Source organism: Falco rusticolus, chromosome 3, assembly GCF_015220075.1.
Source record: "Falco rusticolus isolate bFalRus1 chromosome 3, bFalRus1.pri, whole genome shotgun sequence".
NCBI classification, from domain to species: Eukaryota; Metazoa; Chordata; class Aves; order Falconiformes; family Falconidae; genus Falco; species Falco rusticolus.
In genome coordinates, this window is record NC_051189.1 from 82,124,834 (window position 1) to 82,143,998 (window position 19,165).

The 19,165-nt window shown below is 36.7% G+C and overlaps 1 protein-coding gene across 4 annotated transcripts in view; it reads right to left on the minus strand.

Annotated features, from left to right (window-relative positions):
* SEMA5A (semaphorin 5A) overlaps window positions 1-19,165 on the minus strand; it is a 354,071-nt gene that overhangs the window by 101,454 nt on the left and 233,452 nt on the right. For all 4 annotated transcript variants that reach the window (XM_037380621.1, XM_037380622.1, XM_037380623.1 and 1 more), the window contains exon 12: window positions 10,808-11,015. In XM_037380621.1, the coding sequence (XP_037236518.1) occupies window positions 10,808-11,015 (208 nt within the window). The remainder of the gene's footprint in view (window positions 1-10,807; window positions 11,016-19,165) is intronic.

A 19,165-nucleotide genomic window follows, 5' to 3' on the forward strand; every position in this document is an offset into this window, starting at 1 on the left:
CATTTAACTATCTAGAAGGTGAGGAAGAAAATTAATCCAAATTATGGACAGTTTTAAGGGTTTTGGTCTTCCAGTGTCTGCAAGCCAAGATGTTCAGCGTTCTCCCACAGAACATCTCCAATAAAGCACGTTTTATGAAAAAAGAATACAAAACAAAATGAAAGGCAACATTAGCTATGCTATTTCTCAAAGTAGAAGTGCTCACCTTTCCAAATTCCTTTATGTTAAGCTTTAATATTTTAAAATGCAGTTATTATGCTTTAGACACCTGTTATTAAAAAAGCGAGTACTTTACAACTATCCTTTCACTTAGAACCACACTCTCTCTTTCCTGGGAGTAAGGTGATCCTTCTACCACTCTGCTTTTAGACTCCATTTCCTCTTTTGCTTTTTTCCCCACATTATTTTCCACTCAGACAAATCAAAATGGCTTGCATCTTTCATTACAAGTCACTTAGAAGTTTTAAGTGGGGCACTTGAAGCGTATTTTGACCATTCTCACAGCTTCCTTGTATCAGAACAGATCCTAATTTCATGGAAGAAATAAAGTTAAAAATATGGTGAAAAGTTCTTGCACTGCTGGGACAAAGCATATTCAATCACCTTGTAGACAATAAACGTGGCCATTCCAGTAAGTGACCAGGTTTGGAGAGCATTGCAGCAAGATCAAAGGAGGTGAGTCTTTTCAGAATTTAGTTAAGAAGGTCCACTGAGCACATGAAAAATATTATTTTAAGATGTTAATAACTCAGCTAAATTCATGCAGATGACAAGAAGCTAAGTACAAAGAACTTCCTCCAAAAAGAAGAGGCATTAACTGTCTTCAGTATTTATTTACTTTTTTTACAGGACAATATATAAATTAATCCTGGACTCATATGAACAATTCAAAACAAAGCAACAGAAAATTTTGTCTGAGAAGTATTCCCCACATGAGGAATTGTAATTTTGCCTTTGCAGTCATTATTATACCTAAGTCTCATTTTGTAAAGGGTTTAATTTTTTTTTTTAATTTTATATTCTGACAGAAAAATCATATCATGAAAGTGTAGTTCAGAATTATCACTCTCTTTCTGGCATTTCAGTTCACCATGCAAGATATATTTATGAAATGAGGCAGGACCTGGCTTAAATAGCTGCCCTGTTTTCAGGTATTGGCACAACAGTCCTTTTCTGTTCTCCCTGCCTCACATCTCAGAAGGATTTTTATTTATTTATTTTAGATCACTTGTTTAGACCACCAGTATATCTGAAAAGTGGATATATTTTCTTCTAAACGAAAAGGAGAGCAGTAATATGCAGTTAAATTTCTACCCATATTTGCTTAATTATGTCAGCTTTTAAAACCTTTTTCTTTCCTTTGAGGGATAATTTGATGTGTGAATAACAGCAGCAAATTATTTTGATTTGCTATGCTTAGATTAAAAAAAAAGCAAAAGAAACAGATAAAAAAATAAGTTTAAAGACAGAAAATGAGAATAGAATAAAGCTTGTATGAAAATAACAGGTTTTATAAATGTTAAATTTAAAGGGACTATTATTAAATCATAAGTATGTGTCCTTACTGTCTTCCACCAATAGAAGTTTCATGTTGTTTTAACTCTTTTTTTAATGAACCTCCCTCCCAAGAGACAGCAGTAAGAGGAATTCAGTGTGTACATAAAATAACAAAAGAAATTGTGCAAAATAGCTGTCAGATTCATGTATGTAAGAGAAGTTGAAAATTAGCTACCACTGTACAGCTTTATCCCTTTCTCCTCCCAAACCTCTGTCTAAATTAAAGCCATTTTAGATGCTACTGTTCAAAAATTAGATAAATTTTAAAATTAGTATTAGGTCTTTCAGTTGACAGAGCTCTGTCAGATAATGACACTGGCAGTAGCAGAGCTGTGTATTAGCCATCTTGTCTCTGGAAGTTATCTTATATCTCAATTTCAACAGCGGTGAAAATGAATGTTTTGTCTGTCACTCCCAGTAGGCACCAGCCCATATCTCTAAGACTTCACGTGATTTGTCCCCACACTTCTAAAACTGGCAGTTTTGTGCAGATGGAAATTCAGGAATAAAAGTGAATTGATTCATTCTAAGACTTGTAATGTCACATACCCTGTTGAGTCAGCACTCTCTGCAAAAACACTCAACTGCTTTTGGCTTCTACTGGTTGATTCTAATTTTCCCCTGCATTGTCGTTTCACATTTTTTACCAGACGTGAATGATAGGTAGTTGAGTGTCTCTCCTGCAAAGCATTCATTTGGCTGTGGTGGTTCAGTATGTCTACTGACAGTCATGCAACACTTAAACAATGGATTTTGACTGACTAGTAACAGAACCGTAAGTCACCTCACTCTAAAACAAGCCAGCAATAGCAGGTCATTTTCTTCAGCTATTTTATAATTATCCCCAAGTAGGCTAGCAAAACTGCTCTACCTGAGTTACGTTTGAGATGACTAATTCAGACAGAAAATGAGTCAGAAACGAACATCATTCAGAGCAAAATATATTGCAAACCCCTTACAGTTTTAGACTAAAAAGAATTTGTTACGTGTGCTCCAAAGAAAAAAGAAAAAAAACCACCTTAAGATTAAAAGCTATATCCTCATACCATTGATTTCAAAGAGATTTTTAAATCTTCTTTGAGGGGAAGAATATATTCCCATATGAATATACATTAGAAGTGCTGATCAGGTATCCTCTTGAGCTGTAACATTTTGTTCAGAGAACAGACAAACATAAGAGGTGCATCTTTCAAGACTGTTCAATGAAACACTTTTCTGTCTTTACATATATACAGCATTTTGAAGAACACAGGATATTTCTGTCTCCTGACCCTTTCAATCGTTTCTACCGAGACAGCCAGGCCTACCTAGTTCCAATTACTGTCAACTGTGATCTGGACACTTTGTATGCCAGGAACTGAACTGGGGTCACCATCTTATTTCACAGAAGCCAGATTCTTCACTGCATATTTGAACAGAAAACTGAAGATAAAAGCCTGCCTCATGTTCGAAATGCATTGTCCCATCCATTTCTGAATGAATACATGAATCTGATACTAGATGTCCGTATAAAGGCACCTATCAGTGTTTTTTTTCCATTAGTACTGGTCTTGTAGATATATACATATATATAGGTGTGCAATGAAGAACAGGGATCTAAAGATATAGATGAACAATGCAGAACTTAAATGGTAGGCACACAATTTATAAAGTCCTAGGAGCTCAAACTAAGATGCCTGTCAAATATTTAGAATTCTGCTTAACCCTTGTGTACCATTAAGAAAAATCACACCCTTTAATCATCTCAGTCACCCAGTGTGGACTACTCCTCTTCCTTGAATTTCTGTAAGACAATCAAAATCCATCTGGGTATGATTCAATCCTGCAACATGCTCGGACAATACTAATCTTAAATCTACAAGCCCCTCCCTTCAAATTCTGAATCAGGAACTGATGTATAATTTGTTTAGTAAAGTTGTTTATATCGCACAATTCTATGAAAATTTATGCTTCCAAGTGGCTTTATTTGGAACAAATGTGAAAGACAACTTTCAGAGCACACTCGCTACAAAAGAATGCAGGCTTGCCACTCACTGTAAAGAAATAACTTCTGAGGTCCCCATCCATGTCAATCAGCCAAGACAGAGCCTCTAGCCCTCTCTCTGATTAGGAGGTAGGAGCCTGGAAATGCTGGGACCACCAGGTACAGCTAGGGCTTTCAAAGTCCTTTAATGGGCTGAAACTAGAGCCTGCAAATCTGTGGTTTGCAAATAGGCTCTGAAAATCTGAGCTACCCAAGTGGAAGGCAACCCAAGGTGTGCTAGGCCAGAACAGCAGTAACAGTGATTACCCAGGCTGGACACATTTGCTTCCGTATGGCATCCCCGTGTCTTTAAAAGACCTGTGCATCTTCAGAAGAGATAAATGTAAGTAGGGTACACAACTGCAATATCCTTTTAGTTAGCTGTAGCCTAGGTTCTTCTGAACTTAAATGTTGAGGTTAACTTTATGTTAGAATATGAATTATTATAAAGATAGTAGGCCCAGATTTTGGATATACAACTTCACTCTTTAAAAGTGCTAACCAGATAGCAGGTATCCCAACATTTCAAGGGCACCATTACCTCTCATTCCAGAAGTAACTCCACTGGCCTGACAATGCATCATGAGGAGCAGATAACCTTTAAAGCCATTCAGTTTGTGGTCACATAGCTGGAGCATCTAAACTCCTGTCCTGGAATCCTACTCACAGTTCACACTGTTGCATTCAGAATAGGCTCTCTCTCCCCCATACATTCAAGTCCATAGTGGACTCCAAATATTCCTTTTCTGTAAAATTTCAAATAAATAAAAATGTCCACAAAAAAGATAACAGAATATTAAGAGAGCTGCAAATATTTCTCATGAGAAAACAACTGGTGTGTAATGCAGAGTACTGTAAGCTGAGATGCATAGGACATGTGTTGGCCTGACTGAGTAGTAGTCCAATATGTGATATGTTAAATTATTGTAAAATAAAACACCTTTCAGATTTGCCTTTTTTTTTTCCTGCCCCTTTTCTTTTTACCATCTATGCCTTTAACTCTTGTTTCCAGAGGATACGCTTGCCAAGTATCAAATGACTAGTGAAATGATCTCTTGGAAAATGGGTTGCTTTAAACATGTCAGGTGAATTTCAAGAAAAACTAAACAGTGACTACACTGAACTTAAAATTCCTCAAAGTTTTGGTATATTTTAATGCAAAGCAATGAATTACATCATGACATACGAAAGCCACATGCCTGTTTTAAATTTTTATTTCTTAGCTCACTTCTTTGTTTAAAATAATATCCTACTAATAAAATCTCAATTGTGAATATGTAGTCAAGTCCATCTGGTTTTCTTACAACTTTGCAAACTAAAAGGAAAAGACATTTTCCTTTTCCTCATAAGGCTACTTGAAGAAATACATTGGGAGCAGGCTACTCATTTATCAAAATTCCTTCTTGTTTGCCAGAAATGTGTGCTTATAATACAGTACATACATGCACAGGTCACACATGTTAAAGAGTTGTGACTAAATATTTCAGGTGCAGCAAAATGTAAATGCATAGTTTGTGTCTGATGCATTTTGTGAGCCAGATAGACAAAGATACTTTCTGCAAAAACTTTGGTCTTCACAGAGGAAGAAAGAAATACAAGCCAACCTCAGACCTGTAGAGCTTGAATTGATTCCCTCCCCAGTACAGGACTAATATTCTACATCTTTTGACCGAGGAAAACTTTCAGCTATGTTTATTTCATAGTTCTGCTGACTTTATTAGTGTTTTCATAAGTTCACACCAACTGAAGATAATTTTGCAGTGTATCTAATAACTAAAAAAGATGCTTATAACCTAGTCTTGCAGTCAGGATTATGGTTTGTCCCAGTCTGTAAAATTTATGGGGATTCTGATTCTGGAATATTACTCTGGAATCACTAATTCAGATCAGTCTTCATGTGATTCCAGCATTCTAATGCAGCATTGTCTTTCTTCGATTTAAACTGGAATAAGGCTTGCATATTTTGAAATAAGGAAATCCACCTGGATATCCAAAAATAACTATTCTGGAATTATTATTTCAAAAGTAATTTCAAGTCCATGTGTTGGCAAACTTCTCTGGACACCTTAGCACCTCGTAATAGTTCAGACCACATTACTTATTAACTTCTATAATAATAGCATATAGGAAGAATTATTCTACTATGTAATGATAGCCAGTGTTTTATTTCCAGGAAAACAGGTTTTTACTGTGTGAGAGTACTTCTGAGGAAAAAAACATGTATAGGTAAAGGACAATAAAGGAATGCAACAGTGGCTGAAATATTTAATCTAATAATCTTGCTGGAATTCTAGGAATGAAATGAAGCATAACCAAATTTGCAATAATTGTTTTCTTCTGTCAGTTAATCCAGTACCCTTTCTAGTATTGTGCTGCTGCTACAGCTACCTTTTGAGTACAGATAGATTGCTTAGCTGATGGTTAACAAAGAAGCTAAAATAAAAATGATGGAGTGTATATAGAGAAAAGTTACAGTTATGGTAGAATAGCTATGATAATATTACTTAGCAAAACAATCTTGTGACCCAATAATATTTTAAGCATATGATATAAAACACGATACTCAAAAAATTCCAGAAGTGGCTGGGGATTTTTTGGGGTGGGGTTTTTTTTTTTCTCCCCCCCCCCCCCCCCCCACGCTAGAGAAGTCTCTATGTGTACAGCTTTTAGCAGATGGCACAACTTATTTACTTAGACATAATTTAATATTAAGATTACTTTTCAAACCTTCTAAGTGTGTGAAACCTAATTTTCATCATGAGTACCAATTCTTGACCCTTGCTTGGTAAGATTTTGCAGAACATTGGGTTGATACAATCTTCCATTGCCCCTCCTTTCAGAACTGATTCACAGAAAACTCCAGTACAAATTATAGTATTGACAAATTTGCTGCAGAGGAATCGCTGCCATCCAAGGTTGCTTTTGAAGGCTACAGCCACCAATAAAAGAAAGCTGACCAGTTCTTTGTTTCAGGGGAAGAGTTGTGACCCCTCTGCTACAGATATATTTCTTACTACAGATGCATAGAGCCTTCAAAGTAAACACCAGACACTGCAACTTTATAGACTTTAATGGTTCTCTTCTCATGATAATCATTCTATTTATCTCACATCACAGTTCATCAGCAGGCATACAAGTCAGTTGTGCTCTACGCTTGGCCTACTCTGAAAAAGTATAGACAGCTGGAGAATTCACAGTGAAAATAGTAGCTCCAATGAATAATGTTGGTCTTTCCGTAAAATTTTGGTAAGTATGTGTGAATTACAATACCCAGGTGATAATATTAAGGAATTTCCCCAAGGAGAGAGGAACTAAGTTAACTTCCCTGCTGCTTTCTCCTGGAGCACAAAGACAACAGGGCTTTTTGGAGAACTATTTGTAATAACTCACATGTCCCAAACTATTTTTTTCCTAGCTGATTGCTGAAAACAGCAGGGTTATGACAGGATGTTCAAAACTATTCAGCCATTGGCAGAAGTCTGTGGGAGACTCTCCCATAACTTGAAAACTGTCAATCCAAGTAACTGGCCCAGGCAACTCATAAACAATGAAAACATCGTGGCATAATGGTAAGCGCCTAGTAACCCAAAATGCAGATGTGACAACAGGCCCTGCCTGTGGTATGGTCTGCTGTCATAGTAATTAGTGCACCAAACTGCACCTAGAACATCCAAACAAAAAATATTTCAAATTTATCTTCCAAGTGTAAAATAATATTTTCAAGGACCTTTGTTAACAGTGTTTGTGGGAGTGGAGCTGTGAGCTGGTAGGGAACAGGAATGTCCTGAATCAGAGAAATGTCCTTCAGAGGCAACACTGTGGTCACAGAGGACCTTTAACTTGAGGAACAAATTTACAAGGAAATACGAATTAGTTAGATCTGTACAGCATATCAGAGTGACAATTCAGAAAACATAACAAACTACAAATAAAAGCAATAACCACATGCTTTAGAGGCTAGTACATGAAGATAAAACAAGGAGTAATGAAATAAAAAGAAAAAATAGGCAATCTCAAGAAAATTATCTTGACATTGAGATATTAGCTTGCGGAACAGTCTGCCCAACAGAGGGACTGAAGTTGCATTGTCTGAAAGCTTTACAATAAACCTAAATAAAAAGATTAGAAAAGATTAGACGGTGAGCACTCTGCCATTGACACAAAGACGGAGCAGATGAGCTAGCATATCTTCAGTCTTGTGGCTTTTTTAAGGTTGTTATTCATACACAAGCATTCTCTATTTCTCAATAACGATGTGAAGTAGATATTAAAGACTACACAAGCCCTTGATCTCGGGAAGAAAGTCTAGTTATTATTGATGGAAGTTCAGAATATGGCCTTGGTGCAGTCCTAAGTAAGATAGATGTGAATAGATAAAATCAAAATACTCCAAAAAACACCCCACCATGCCCCAACGCATTACTTTAGATAAGGTTTACTTTTTACTCATTGCTATGGGATAGAAGTAATAGTTGACAACATATAACAATAATGAGAGTATTAAAGCACCCAGCAATGCAGTGACCAAGTTTTGGATGTTTCATTACCTAGTGAAATTTATAGCCCCAAGTAAGGTACCTACATTCTTCTCCACATGTAGAGAATAAAATATGCTTGAAATCCAGCATTCCTGCATAAGCCAGGAAAAAACAAGTCAAGCCAAAAGTAAGTGACAGGTGAGAGAAAGATTATGTCTGCATTTTCCAAACGACCTGAGTGCGTAATGATAGACGACAAGGACATGCCTTATTTCATATAGATCACATCTGTAAATCCTCTCCTTTCTCACACAACAGAGCTAGAATTGCTGGTGAACTCTTTAGCCAAGATGAAAGCATGGATGGCAAGCCTTTTGGTGCAATGGATATTTAATTATTACAAGGAAAGTCATACAACTACAAAAGATATGACTTAGAAAAACCCATGAGGAATAATTTTGTCTCCTTTTAAGTAAGTCGTTCCAGTGGAAGATGAGACTTCACATACCTCTGGGCAGAGGAATAAATTATCATTTGAGCAGGATTTGAGTCATTTAACTACTGTTCTACTCAGTACAATGGGAACAGCACCAACTTTTTTTTTCTAAGAAAAGAAAGCTCTTTAAAAACTAGTCAATTAGACCGCACTGCTCAAACAGGGAAAGGAATGCCTAGCCTGAAACCATTCATGGGGTCTATGATTTAAGACAGCAGTCTCACCCTGCAAGAGCAGAAGCATGTTTGGGCCCTGCAGCTGGGATAGCACTGGTGCCTCGGAAATTGTCCTGACAGAAGCACAGGTACCCACCTTGTGGGACATCCACACAGGCACCAGCTAAGCAGGTGCTCTGGAAGTCTCATCTCTGTATTTTGTAGTTTACACCTCACTAATACTATAATTAGGCTCCAGCCTTGAAATGCCTGAAGTGGAGTAGAGGTTCAATGTAAATATAGGACACCCATATTACTGAGTTTTCTGTGTTTGTTTGCTATCATGGGTACACAGACCCTAAGAAAACACAGGATACCAGCCTGATCTCCCTTTCTGAAACAAAAATATCTGCTCAGGGAAACATGTTCAATGTCTTGTACAACCAGAACAGCATAATCATATCATAGTCAGGAAAACAGAGAAGCACAGGAATATGTCATTAGAGTTTTTCCTTCTTCAGATGTACATACATGCACACATATACCTCTCCCAATATAATCCTTCACTTCATTAAAAGAAGAAGAAGAAAAAAAAAAAAGGGCTACAGGACCACCACACATTCTGTTTCAACTGACTAAACCAAAGAAAGATAAAACTTTGTCTTATGTTGGCCCCTAAATCAACAAAAAGTTTGAGGCAGAGACTTGCCTATATACAACTTTTCCTTAAAGCTCTGCAGGACTTCCAATGGGGCTTCCAGTGCTCTCTCACTTCTGTTTTAGTACAAAATGCCTATAATACGCAACATAAGACAGCATGAGCAAAAAGGGCTGATGAGGAGCTGTAATGAGGAGAGTACTCCCCTTCCCCGGTCTACTCCAGTTTTCCAGGGCACAGCTTTTCTTTCAGTCTTTTCCTGAATTCAGTAGCCTTTCCCTGTTCTCCTGCATGGCACCAATCCCCACCTAGACCTTGGTCCCTCGGAAAAGTCCTTCCACTGTTTCTGAGCCACAGATTTACACCTGCATCCTGCAGTCACCTCCCTTCTGTGACTGTATGCGTGTCCCTCTGACAGCCAGAAATGTCTCCCCCTGCAAATGGTCACTGCCTTTCACAGGAGGTACAATCTCTGTGTCTGCCACGCAAATAACGTCTCCATGACCCTGAGTGTAGCAGCCAAGAAAGGCAGCTGGCAGCCTTCCTACCTCCTCTAATAGCCCAGCTTTTCACATGAATGTATATCAAACAAGCTGAAGGCAAAACAAGCTGAAAAACAACCAAATGCATCTGTCACAGTTCTCAAAAAGCTCATCACACTGGTTCAGAGTCTATCTGATGCAAAACATAACAACTGTACTGAACTAGTGGAACCACACATATCAAAGGGAACATATCACTAATTAGAGGAAATTAATAATCTCTAATAGCATATGATTTGCAACCCAGAAGTACTTTTAGATAACATATAGAAAAAAATGTATGCTGAATTTTAAATTACTTAACTACTATAATACAGTCTAAACCCAAGTGATAATTTGTAAGTTATTTTCCTTGCTTGATTGAACAACTGTTAGCTGCATAACACTTTCACCTAGTAGAATATTTACACTTATTATGGTTTCCTGATCCAGCACTACCTTTAATAGCCACTTTTCCAACTAGTCTTAACTCTGAGTTCATCCAATCCAGTTTTCTTTCTGAACCCACAGAGATATTTATTCAGTTATAATACAGCTTAAAAAAAACCCCAACTTAAATTTGTTCACACTTCAAGCTTTAAAATTTATTAAACCAGCAGCTACATTAAACATTATCAGATACCTGTTTTCTACATGAACCAGTTCTTACTATTTCATTTCACAATGCAGAATCTTTATGACACTTAAATAACAATATAAATCCTTGAGTCTCATCTAGTCACACCAAGTTATTACTAGCATTCAGAGACATTTCTGATAAACAGTGTATATGGAAAGCCATTACTGGGAGCGGTAATTAATTTGGATTCATACCTACAGTCATTTTTCTTTCCCATTTGTCTGCACCCCCCTGCACACATTTTTCTCCAATCAAATCAAACTAGTTGATTCTTCATACCTGTATGTTTTGTAGAAGAGACATCTCTTCAGGGGGACCTTAATCACATGTTCCTGAAGGCCCACAAAAAGGACACTCTGGCTGTGCAGGATCTGAAGGCTCCTGATGGGCTCTCGCTGACTTTTCGGCAAAAGTTCAATTTCCTCCAGCAGGCAGCTGCTTGAAGTCTGGTTCTTTGGGGCGAGTACTTTCTTAATAGTGCCATAGTCTGCAAAGGCAAGAGAAAAATGAGTTACTAAAAATCATACTAGCAATGCTACCTACTTGGTGTCATTCAGTGAACAAATCTTTGTCCCATGACGGATGTTTTCAATGAAGCCTCAGAATGTGGGAGTACTTTGACTGGAGTTTCCTAAATTGTTTTGAATACAGTGAAAAGGACTTAGAAAGAACGTGAAAACAGCCATTGAAGTTTTCTATGTGATGTAATACAGTAAAAAATTATTTTGTTAGTCCAGAACAGACTTCACAGCAGTAGTCATTAGAAAACCAGCTTTCAAATCTGGCTATTATAAATGCACATTCACAGCAAGGGTTACTGATTTCAGTTTACCAGATTGTATTACACTTTACTATGTTTAAAGCAGTTTAGAAAGCAATAAAATCGAGCATTGCCCCAATCTGTTTTAAAATTCTCTGTGTTAAAAAACTGTGGGGTTTAGCTTGGTATTGCAATCATTTAATAAAGCACATATGCAGGAATATCTGCAGGTCGTAGTTGAGTCTAGGTGAATATAACAATAAAATGAGTCTGCGACCCTTCTTCTTACTTATGTAGATTTTGACCTGTGAAAAATCATGTTTTAGCATTTGCTCTTCACTTCCATTCTTATTGTGCTTTCTAAGCAAAGACAGTTAAGCATCACAAACCAGTGTCGGATGACAGGTGAGATTTCTGATTCACTCATGCAAAGTTTTTAAATAATTTAAAAATATCAAAGAACATTGTTCCAAACACAAAGGACCACGTTCTCACACTGATAAATATTTTAGATAGTTGTCTGACCAAAACTGCATTATGCAATATTCTATGTGCCAGACATAGTAAATGTTAAAGATCCAGCACTGCAAACACACATAGCAAGATCAGCTCTTCACTTCTGTGAAGTGTTGAAAAACTGCAAAGTCTTTTGTGAGTCAGTAATTATTATAAGACAAATGTTTGGGATGCTATGTTCTGCAGCCCAGTAAGTAGATTTTTGCTGTCACCAGCACAAGGCCAGCGGTTTGGTGGGCAGCTGGCAGTGCAGGCTCCCAGGACGTGTCTAGCCCTGCCTTGGCAAGGGCTGGTTTTAGCCGTGGCAGCGATCGCCTGGTGGCCACATGCCTGTGGCCTCCCTGCGTTGGCTTTGCTTTGGCAATGGCTGGGGCAGGGGCTGGCACCCCTGACTGGTCACTGTGGGGCAAACAGCCCCCCTGGGGTAGCTGGGCTTGGGGGGGGGGGGGGGGGGGTGGGGCAGCCTGCAGCTCCCAACCTTTGCCTGGGAAGTGGTGAGGAACAGCAAGCAAGCAACCTTGTGAAAATACAAAAAAGTAGCCTTAAGACGGCTCCAAAACCGAATAGGAGGTGAAGAACCTAAGATGCTAATTACTGTTAAAGTCTTCTAGCCCTTCCTGAAGGAAGACTGAATAGTCAGTCTTCAGACCTGGAGAAGTACTGGAAGGGGAAGCATAACACCAAATAATAGAGGGAGTTAATAGGAAGTTTATGAATAAGATTTTAAGCATATTATTAACAAAAACATATTAGATAATACGGACTTAATTTTATCAGACAGTCAAAACTAATTACATGAACCATAAATGCTTAGCTCAGTATATAAAGTGCATTCCCCTTTGTCCATAACAAGATTTTGAGTGCAACAAATCATGTCTGTGTGTTATAGTCTTCTGAATGGCCTCTCAATTCTTGACATAACCACTTCATATAACTGTTCACATTTCCCTCCTTTCTTGGTATAAACAAGCTTGTCAGGATTTACTGTATGTAAGGATATTTGCTAGAAAAAACCTTTCACTAAAAGACAGTTTTAATTTTCATTAAAATTTAATTAAAAACAATTCTAATTTGACTACTGCTTTTTTCCCAAAGAATCTAAAGCAGAGTCAGATTAAAAAATTAATTAAACCTTTGCCATGAGTCAGTTATGTCTCAAAATTAAGCCACAACCAGCTCAACTAAAGAATGTAACAGGCAGTGTTTCCACTGGTGATTGCTGGATGCAAAATCTCAATTATAATTACAGCAAGTTTCAAGGTCAAAATATGGTCTGAGAAGTTCCCCCAAAAAAGAAGTGACTGTGTTAGTTAGTCACTGAGTAAAAAACCAAATGATTTTTTTGGGGCAAAGAAGTTGAAAAAATGTACTAAGAGGAAGAAAAGAAGCAGTGAGATAATTTTACAAATGTAAATGAATTCTTGTAACTTCATAGATCAGTTAGTACAACTCTATATCACTTGCATAGCTGGCAGCCAACAGATTCAGTAAGATTCATGATTTATTGTGTTTGGTTTGCCATCTCTTTCCTGCATGAGACAAAAATCAGGTATGCATTCAGCACATGCGTCTTGTAAAGACATATTTCTTCCTGCCACTGTGCTGGCTCTGGCATCCACAGACTAAGTCACTTGCTGTCACCTCCCTCAAGAGAAGAAAGAAGAAAAAAACATGACTGGAGTCCTCCTTCCCCTATGCCTACATACACATTCAATTTAGAAGTGCAGCTTTGGACAAGAAAATATGATCAAACCCAAATATTTCATGTTTCTTTTCTCCTCATTGAATTTGCTTATTGTAGAGGTCAGAATTACAGGGTTTTTTATGTTCAGGCCTATGGCCTGGAGAATATGACCCTAGAAAAAAAAACCTAGAGAAAACCCTAGAAAGAAAAAAAAAACATTCTCACTTTGAGAACGGCAGCATTAATGCCTTCCCCAGGACAGCTGCCATTGCTCTTATTCTTCTTTCTTATCTTGGCACACGTTGTCCATTCCTCCCATTTCCTTTTGCTTGCCTTCAGCATCTAACAAACCATTCCTTTCCTATTTGCTAAGAGGATCAGCACTCATACAGAAATGTCAAAAGTCATAAATGACTGTGCTTTAAGTGAAGAAGCAGCGCCAGATATCCCACAGATTATCAGGAAGAAACTACTCTTCACAGCAGCAATGTGGTTCATATGCAAGTCCAGTAAAAGGGAATAATATGTTATCTGAGATCTACCTCCACCTGAGTAAACTCTCCTGCTTCTGACCTTCTATAACCTATCTTCTCTGCTTTAAATTCCTCCTGCCTATGATTTTGATTTTGCATGGATCACCTGGAACACTAAGCCAGGGTGAGGATCTGTTCTGTTTTCAGTCTACGGGTTAGAGACAGACACAGACTGAATTGGCAGCTGTATTCATCAGACTACGGTACATAACAAGGATAGGTAGCTATCAACCTCCTCAAACCATACTAGTATGTAATACCTGCTATACCAGGCTTCCTTACGTTGGAAAATCATAGCCATTATGTTAGTGCTTTCAAAACCAAGGTGCTTTGCTCCAGCATTTCCAATTCTATGACAATGTGTGCAAAATTACATATCCAGCCTCCAGCAAAGATTGCAGATCTCCTAAAGAACTTGTAACAGTCCTGTTCTCAAAAGTGTTGTCTGTTCAGCCATTTTCACACAACAGTTGTAACGCAAAATAAAGAGAGTAGTAGGGAAAGAAATGAGTCTTGAATATGGCTCTGGGGCATGTAGGTTTTCATACCTGTCAAAATCTTTCCAGTGAATATTTACTTTATAATCAAACTAACTGTCCACTTCTGCCAAGAAATAGCTAAGAAGAACAGTAAACACAGACACTCCTAATGGATGTAACTTTATTGCCATGGACACAGGGAAGTTCCAGTTTCATCACAAATGTCAAGGCTGAGTCCAACAGCTATTTAAGAACTTGAATGAATGGCATATTTGCATCCTGAGCGTAAGCAACACATGCTGGAATAGATCCAGGCACCTGACAGCCTTGGTTTAAGAAGTATATGCAGGCGTAGTAAAAGATAATAACACTAGCCAGAATGAGTAAATAATGTTCTTTGTTAATTCCTACCACAATATTTTTAAAGAGACTTTAAAAAAGTTAAAAAACCAGCAACTGAACCATAGAAATCTAATCACTGTGAATAAAGATGAAGAGGGAAAAAAAATCTAGTTTAAATATTACTGTGTAATGCATAGGAGACTAAGAAGAACTGAATGGAAAACCTGAGACGGAGTTCTAGAGAACAAGCTTGGAGGCAACAGAGTCTGCAATGAACAAAATGATAATGGGGCAAAATCAAAATATGATCTCTAAAACTGAAAAGCAAAGTTTAAGATGTAAGTGTATAAAGCATAGCTGGCAATAGAGAACACTGTAGCATGGCTGAAATCATTATAAAATCTATGGTGACACCTGCAAAGGAAAACAGCAAATGAACACAACAAAGAAACAGCAGATGCAAAAAAACCAATAAACCTGTAACTTCTTGTTTCTTAACAGAAATAAGAACACTCGAAGAAATTTTGCAATTTCTCCACAAAATATTGTTTAGAAAAGTAAGATGTCTTAAGTAAATGAAAGAATATGGTCAATATGGAGGAAAGGGGCAGTTAACGCAAGACACAGAAAATGGAAGCTAAAGCTATATTCAGTACTTCAAGTGACATTTGTAATTGAACTTGAATAAGGTACCTCCTATGGAAGAAATACACTACTTTACATGTATCATAATATGTGAAAACAGACTCACTGACACCCTTAACAATCTGTCCACATCATCATCATCATCATAGTCAGGTGGCTTTTTCGTTTTAAAGTTTAAATTAATAGATGGATATTTGGGAGAATACATTTTAAATTCTAGCTGAAATGGATACAAATTACAAATGTTTTTAAGGAGCGTAATTTGAAATAGACTTTGAAAAATTATATTCAGTATGTTGGTTTTGTCCATTATATGCTTTTTTTGCATATTATTTGTTGTATAAAAACTATTTTTCCAGTCGGAAAATAAAAGCATTCAGACAGTACTAAGGCTATTCAAATTAAATAAAAAAAAATCGGTTAATTTTAAATTTCCTGTAAATATTATCCATATGTGTATATAAACAGTGTTGACATTCATTATATAACATTTGTACTAATAAGCATAGAAAGAGAAAATTCTGGCACCAAGGTTGCCCTCAAGGCGGAGGGCTTTCAGAAGAGCAAATTGAAAAGCCAGATGTAAAATGGATGTACAGAATGTGTAATAGTACAAAATCAACGGAAAGGCAAGGTGATTGATAAACTTCCTGTCACTGCGAAAAAATCTATCATCAGTATTTGCTCTCCTCCACTGCAGGAACTGAAAGCAAGCCCTACCGCACAGGAAAACGTGCATTTGGTTAACGGCAGAAAATTATTCCAATGACAGAAAGTATTAGGTTGCGTAAGGGCTTAAGTGCGCTGTACAGAGAAAAAAGACACAGGAATGGCTAATGCAGCAGCTGGTTGAGCCTACAAAGGGAAACCCCAGGACTTACGATTTAGCAATCCGTGTAATTTAAGAAAAAAATGCATATGGTGCACAGAATATGAGAGGATTTAAAGCCTGCTCTTTTTTGCCCTTCCTAAAAATAACTTTAAAATTAGTTAAATCATCAGTAGAATATGGATAATTAAAGCCTTTGCTATAATCTGTTTTCCCATATGGGAGTGGGGTACAATTTGGTTTAAAGCAAGGGCATATTTAGTAGATAAGATAATATAACCATTCTCTGTGACTTAATTTATCTTTTACCTCCAGGTTTCTGAGGTATGTATTTACACTTGATTTACAGGAATAGTTTTTTAATCACACCACAGCCTAAAGGACAAGTGAAAGACTGAGCTTTAACCCTTCTGCTTTAAAAACTAAAGATATTTTGTGGATAAATACAGTACTTCTACAGTGTACAGAAAACAAAAATAATATAGTTTGGTTTTTAAAATTCCCACCTTAATTTATAGAGTTTTATTTTAAGTATCTTTACATTTTTAAATGTATATTCATTACTTCATTGGAGAAAAAGTGAACATCAAAATGAATACAGATTTCTGATGCTTTATCAAGACGTAAATTTAAATTTTTTTGAATTTTTATTTTTAGAGCTGTTTTACAAGTTCATAGTCTGTCTCTCCATTTGAAATCAAACCTCTGTTTGAACAATCTGGTCAGTGTGCTATTTAACTTGCTTTTTTTTTTCTCTACCTTTAACATATTTCATGGTGTAATGAAATATATATGATGTGATTTTTCTACAAGTTTCAGTCAAAACGGAGGTTAAAAAACTGAACATGTTCTGTTTTTCAGCATTGATTGAGAATAAAAACTCAGATAAGCTTATGAATAATTTCAACAATAAACTACTGTGACTGCCTTACTATTACAGCTCATTATCATCATGTTTATAATAAGACAATAGGGGATATTAACAGAAATACAAATATGGGGCACATTTATTAGATCAGAAAGGCAATTATGTAACTGTATAACAAAGGCTTTAACAAATACTGTATCTGGAAATAAAAAAAAATAAAAATGTTGCATTTCCCCAAGAAATGTTGTAAATTGTTCTGCTCTGTTAATATGGAGACTTATTTTTAAACCCTAAATAGGCTAAACGAAATGTTGGTTATCCTCCTTGACATCATTTACTCCCAGGGAATAGGAAAGCATAAGCTCTGCCTTATTCAGGTACTTTAGCTTTCCTTACTCCATCATAGGACACTGCTGGAGAAAAAAGTATGCAAGCAACCTGAAAAACTCACAAATCATTGCTCATGAACATTTAATTAAATTTCAGTAAACTAACTGAAGCAACAGTAATCCATGTAACAAACTTGCTCGTATAGAAGCTAGTATTAATATCACTGAAAGTCTGGAACGAAAATAAATACTAATTGGTTTCTGTCACCTGCAGAAAATAAACGTAAACCACCAAGAAGTAAGCCCTAACTTAAGTTCTTAGATTAGCTTAGATTTTTTATGGTTGCAAAACTGCAAAACAACTAAAAATCTGTATAAGCTACCAAGTGAGCTGTATTTTTAGCCTAAATCATTATAGCACCAGCAATGTATCAAAAGAAATCGGACTTTATAAGTAGAAAAAGAAATATTAGAGCTAAAAAAAAAGCTACATTTTGGGCTTGAAGAATCCTGCACCTTGTTCATGTGAGACCTTAGCCCAAAGTAGTGAATATGTTTGGTCTTGGAGGTTTTGGCCCCATGTGAAGTAAATATAAAACCAGGTCCTTTCTAGTTCTAGGTCTACTCCAGAAAGAAAGAACAGGGTGAGTGTGTTTTTTATGATCCCAGATTTTAAACCAACTCATGTCCCTCCATGCCCAATTTCAAAGGGATTTGGATTTCAGAGACTATTTATTTCTGTCATTGCTAGAGAGTAACAATAATCTAAGAATCCTTAGCCATATAACAGCACAGAATTTTACAGCGTAAAACCTTTTATGAAAGTCCAGGCACAAACACATTTATTGTTGGCCTGCTGGTATGTTTAGTAGAAAGAGAGAAGTTAACAAAAATTAGCAGGCAAGCAAAGGCTCCTAAATTTCAGGAAAACCATCTTCCACAACGAATCAATCAAATTTCCTGCTTCCTGTCAAACTATACACAGTTCATAGCAAGACATTCAGATGTCTGGTGTCTTGACAGAAAGAAAAAAGTATTAAAAAGGTACATATGTAATTTTAATATATTTTAGTAAAAGCTACCTTTAAATTATATACAAACAGTTATTCAACACAGCGTTTGGTGTATTAATGATTTCAAAGCACAGAATAGTTGGCTAACTATCACACTTACAAAATAGGAAAGGTTTGGCTCTTTCTCTGAAGAGAGCTTTGGAAGCAGAAAAAGAAAAATGTAGCAAAAACCTACATTAAAATATTCTTCTCTGTGTAAGACCCCTAGTATTTTTGCAATCTGGTTTGATTTTGGTTTTCAGTTCTTGGATGTCAAAACAGTAGTTTTGGAGGATAAGTCTATAAAAAGCAAGCACGCATAGTATTTTAGATTTACCTTCCCTATCTTTGGCTCTGACTCTATTCCCTCTTTCCTATTATATTTCAAATAAATATTGATGTGCTTCCTTACAGTATTGGAAATTAATTTGAATGAAAGCTGAAATGAGATGCATTGCTGTTAATGCCTGTCAACAGAGGTATGATGGCCCGCTACAGGTCCCCAGATTTTTATGCAGGAGAGACAATTTAACTCATTTGGCAGCTATTAAGAATCTGAAAGGTGCAATTTTAGCCACAACCTACTTGCATGCCTTCTGG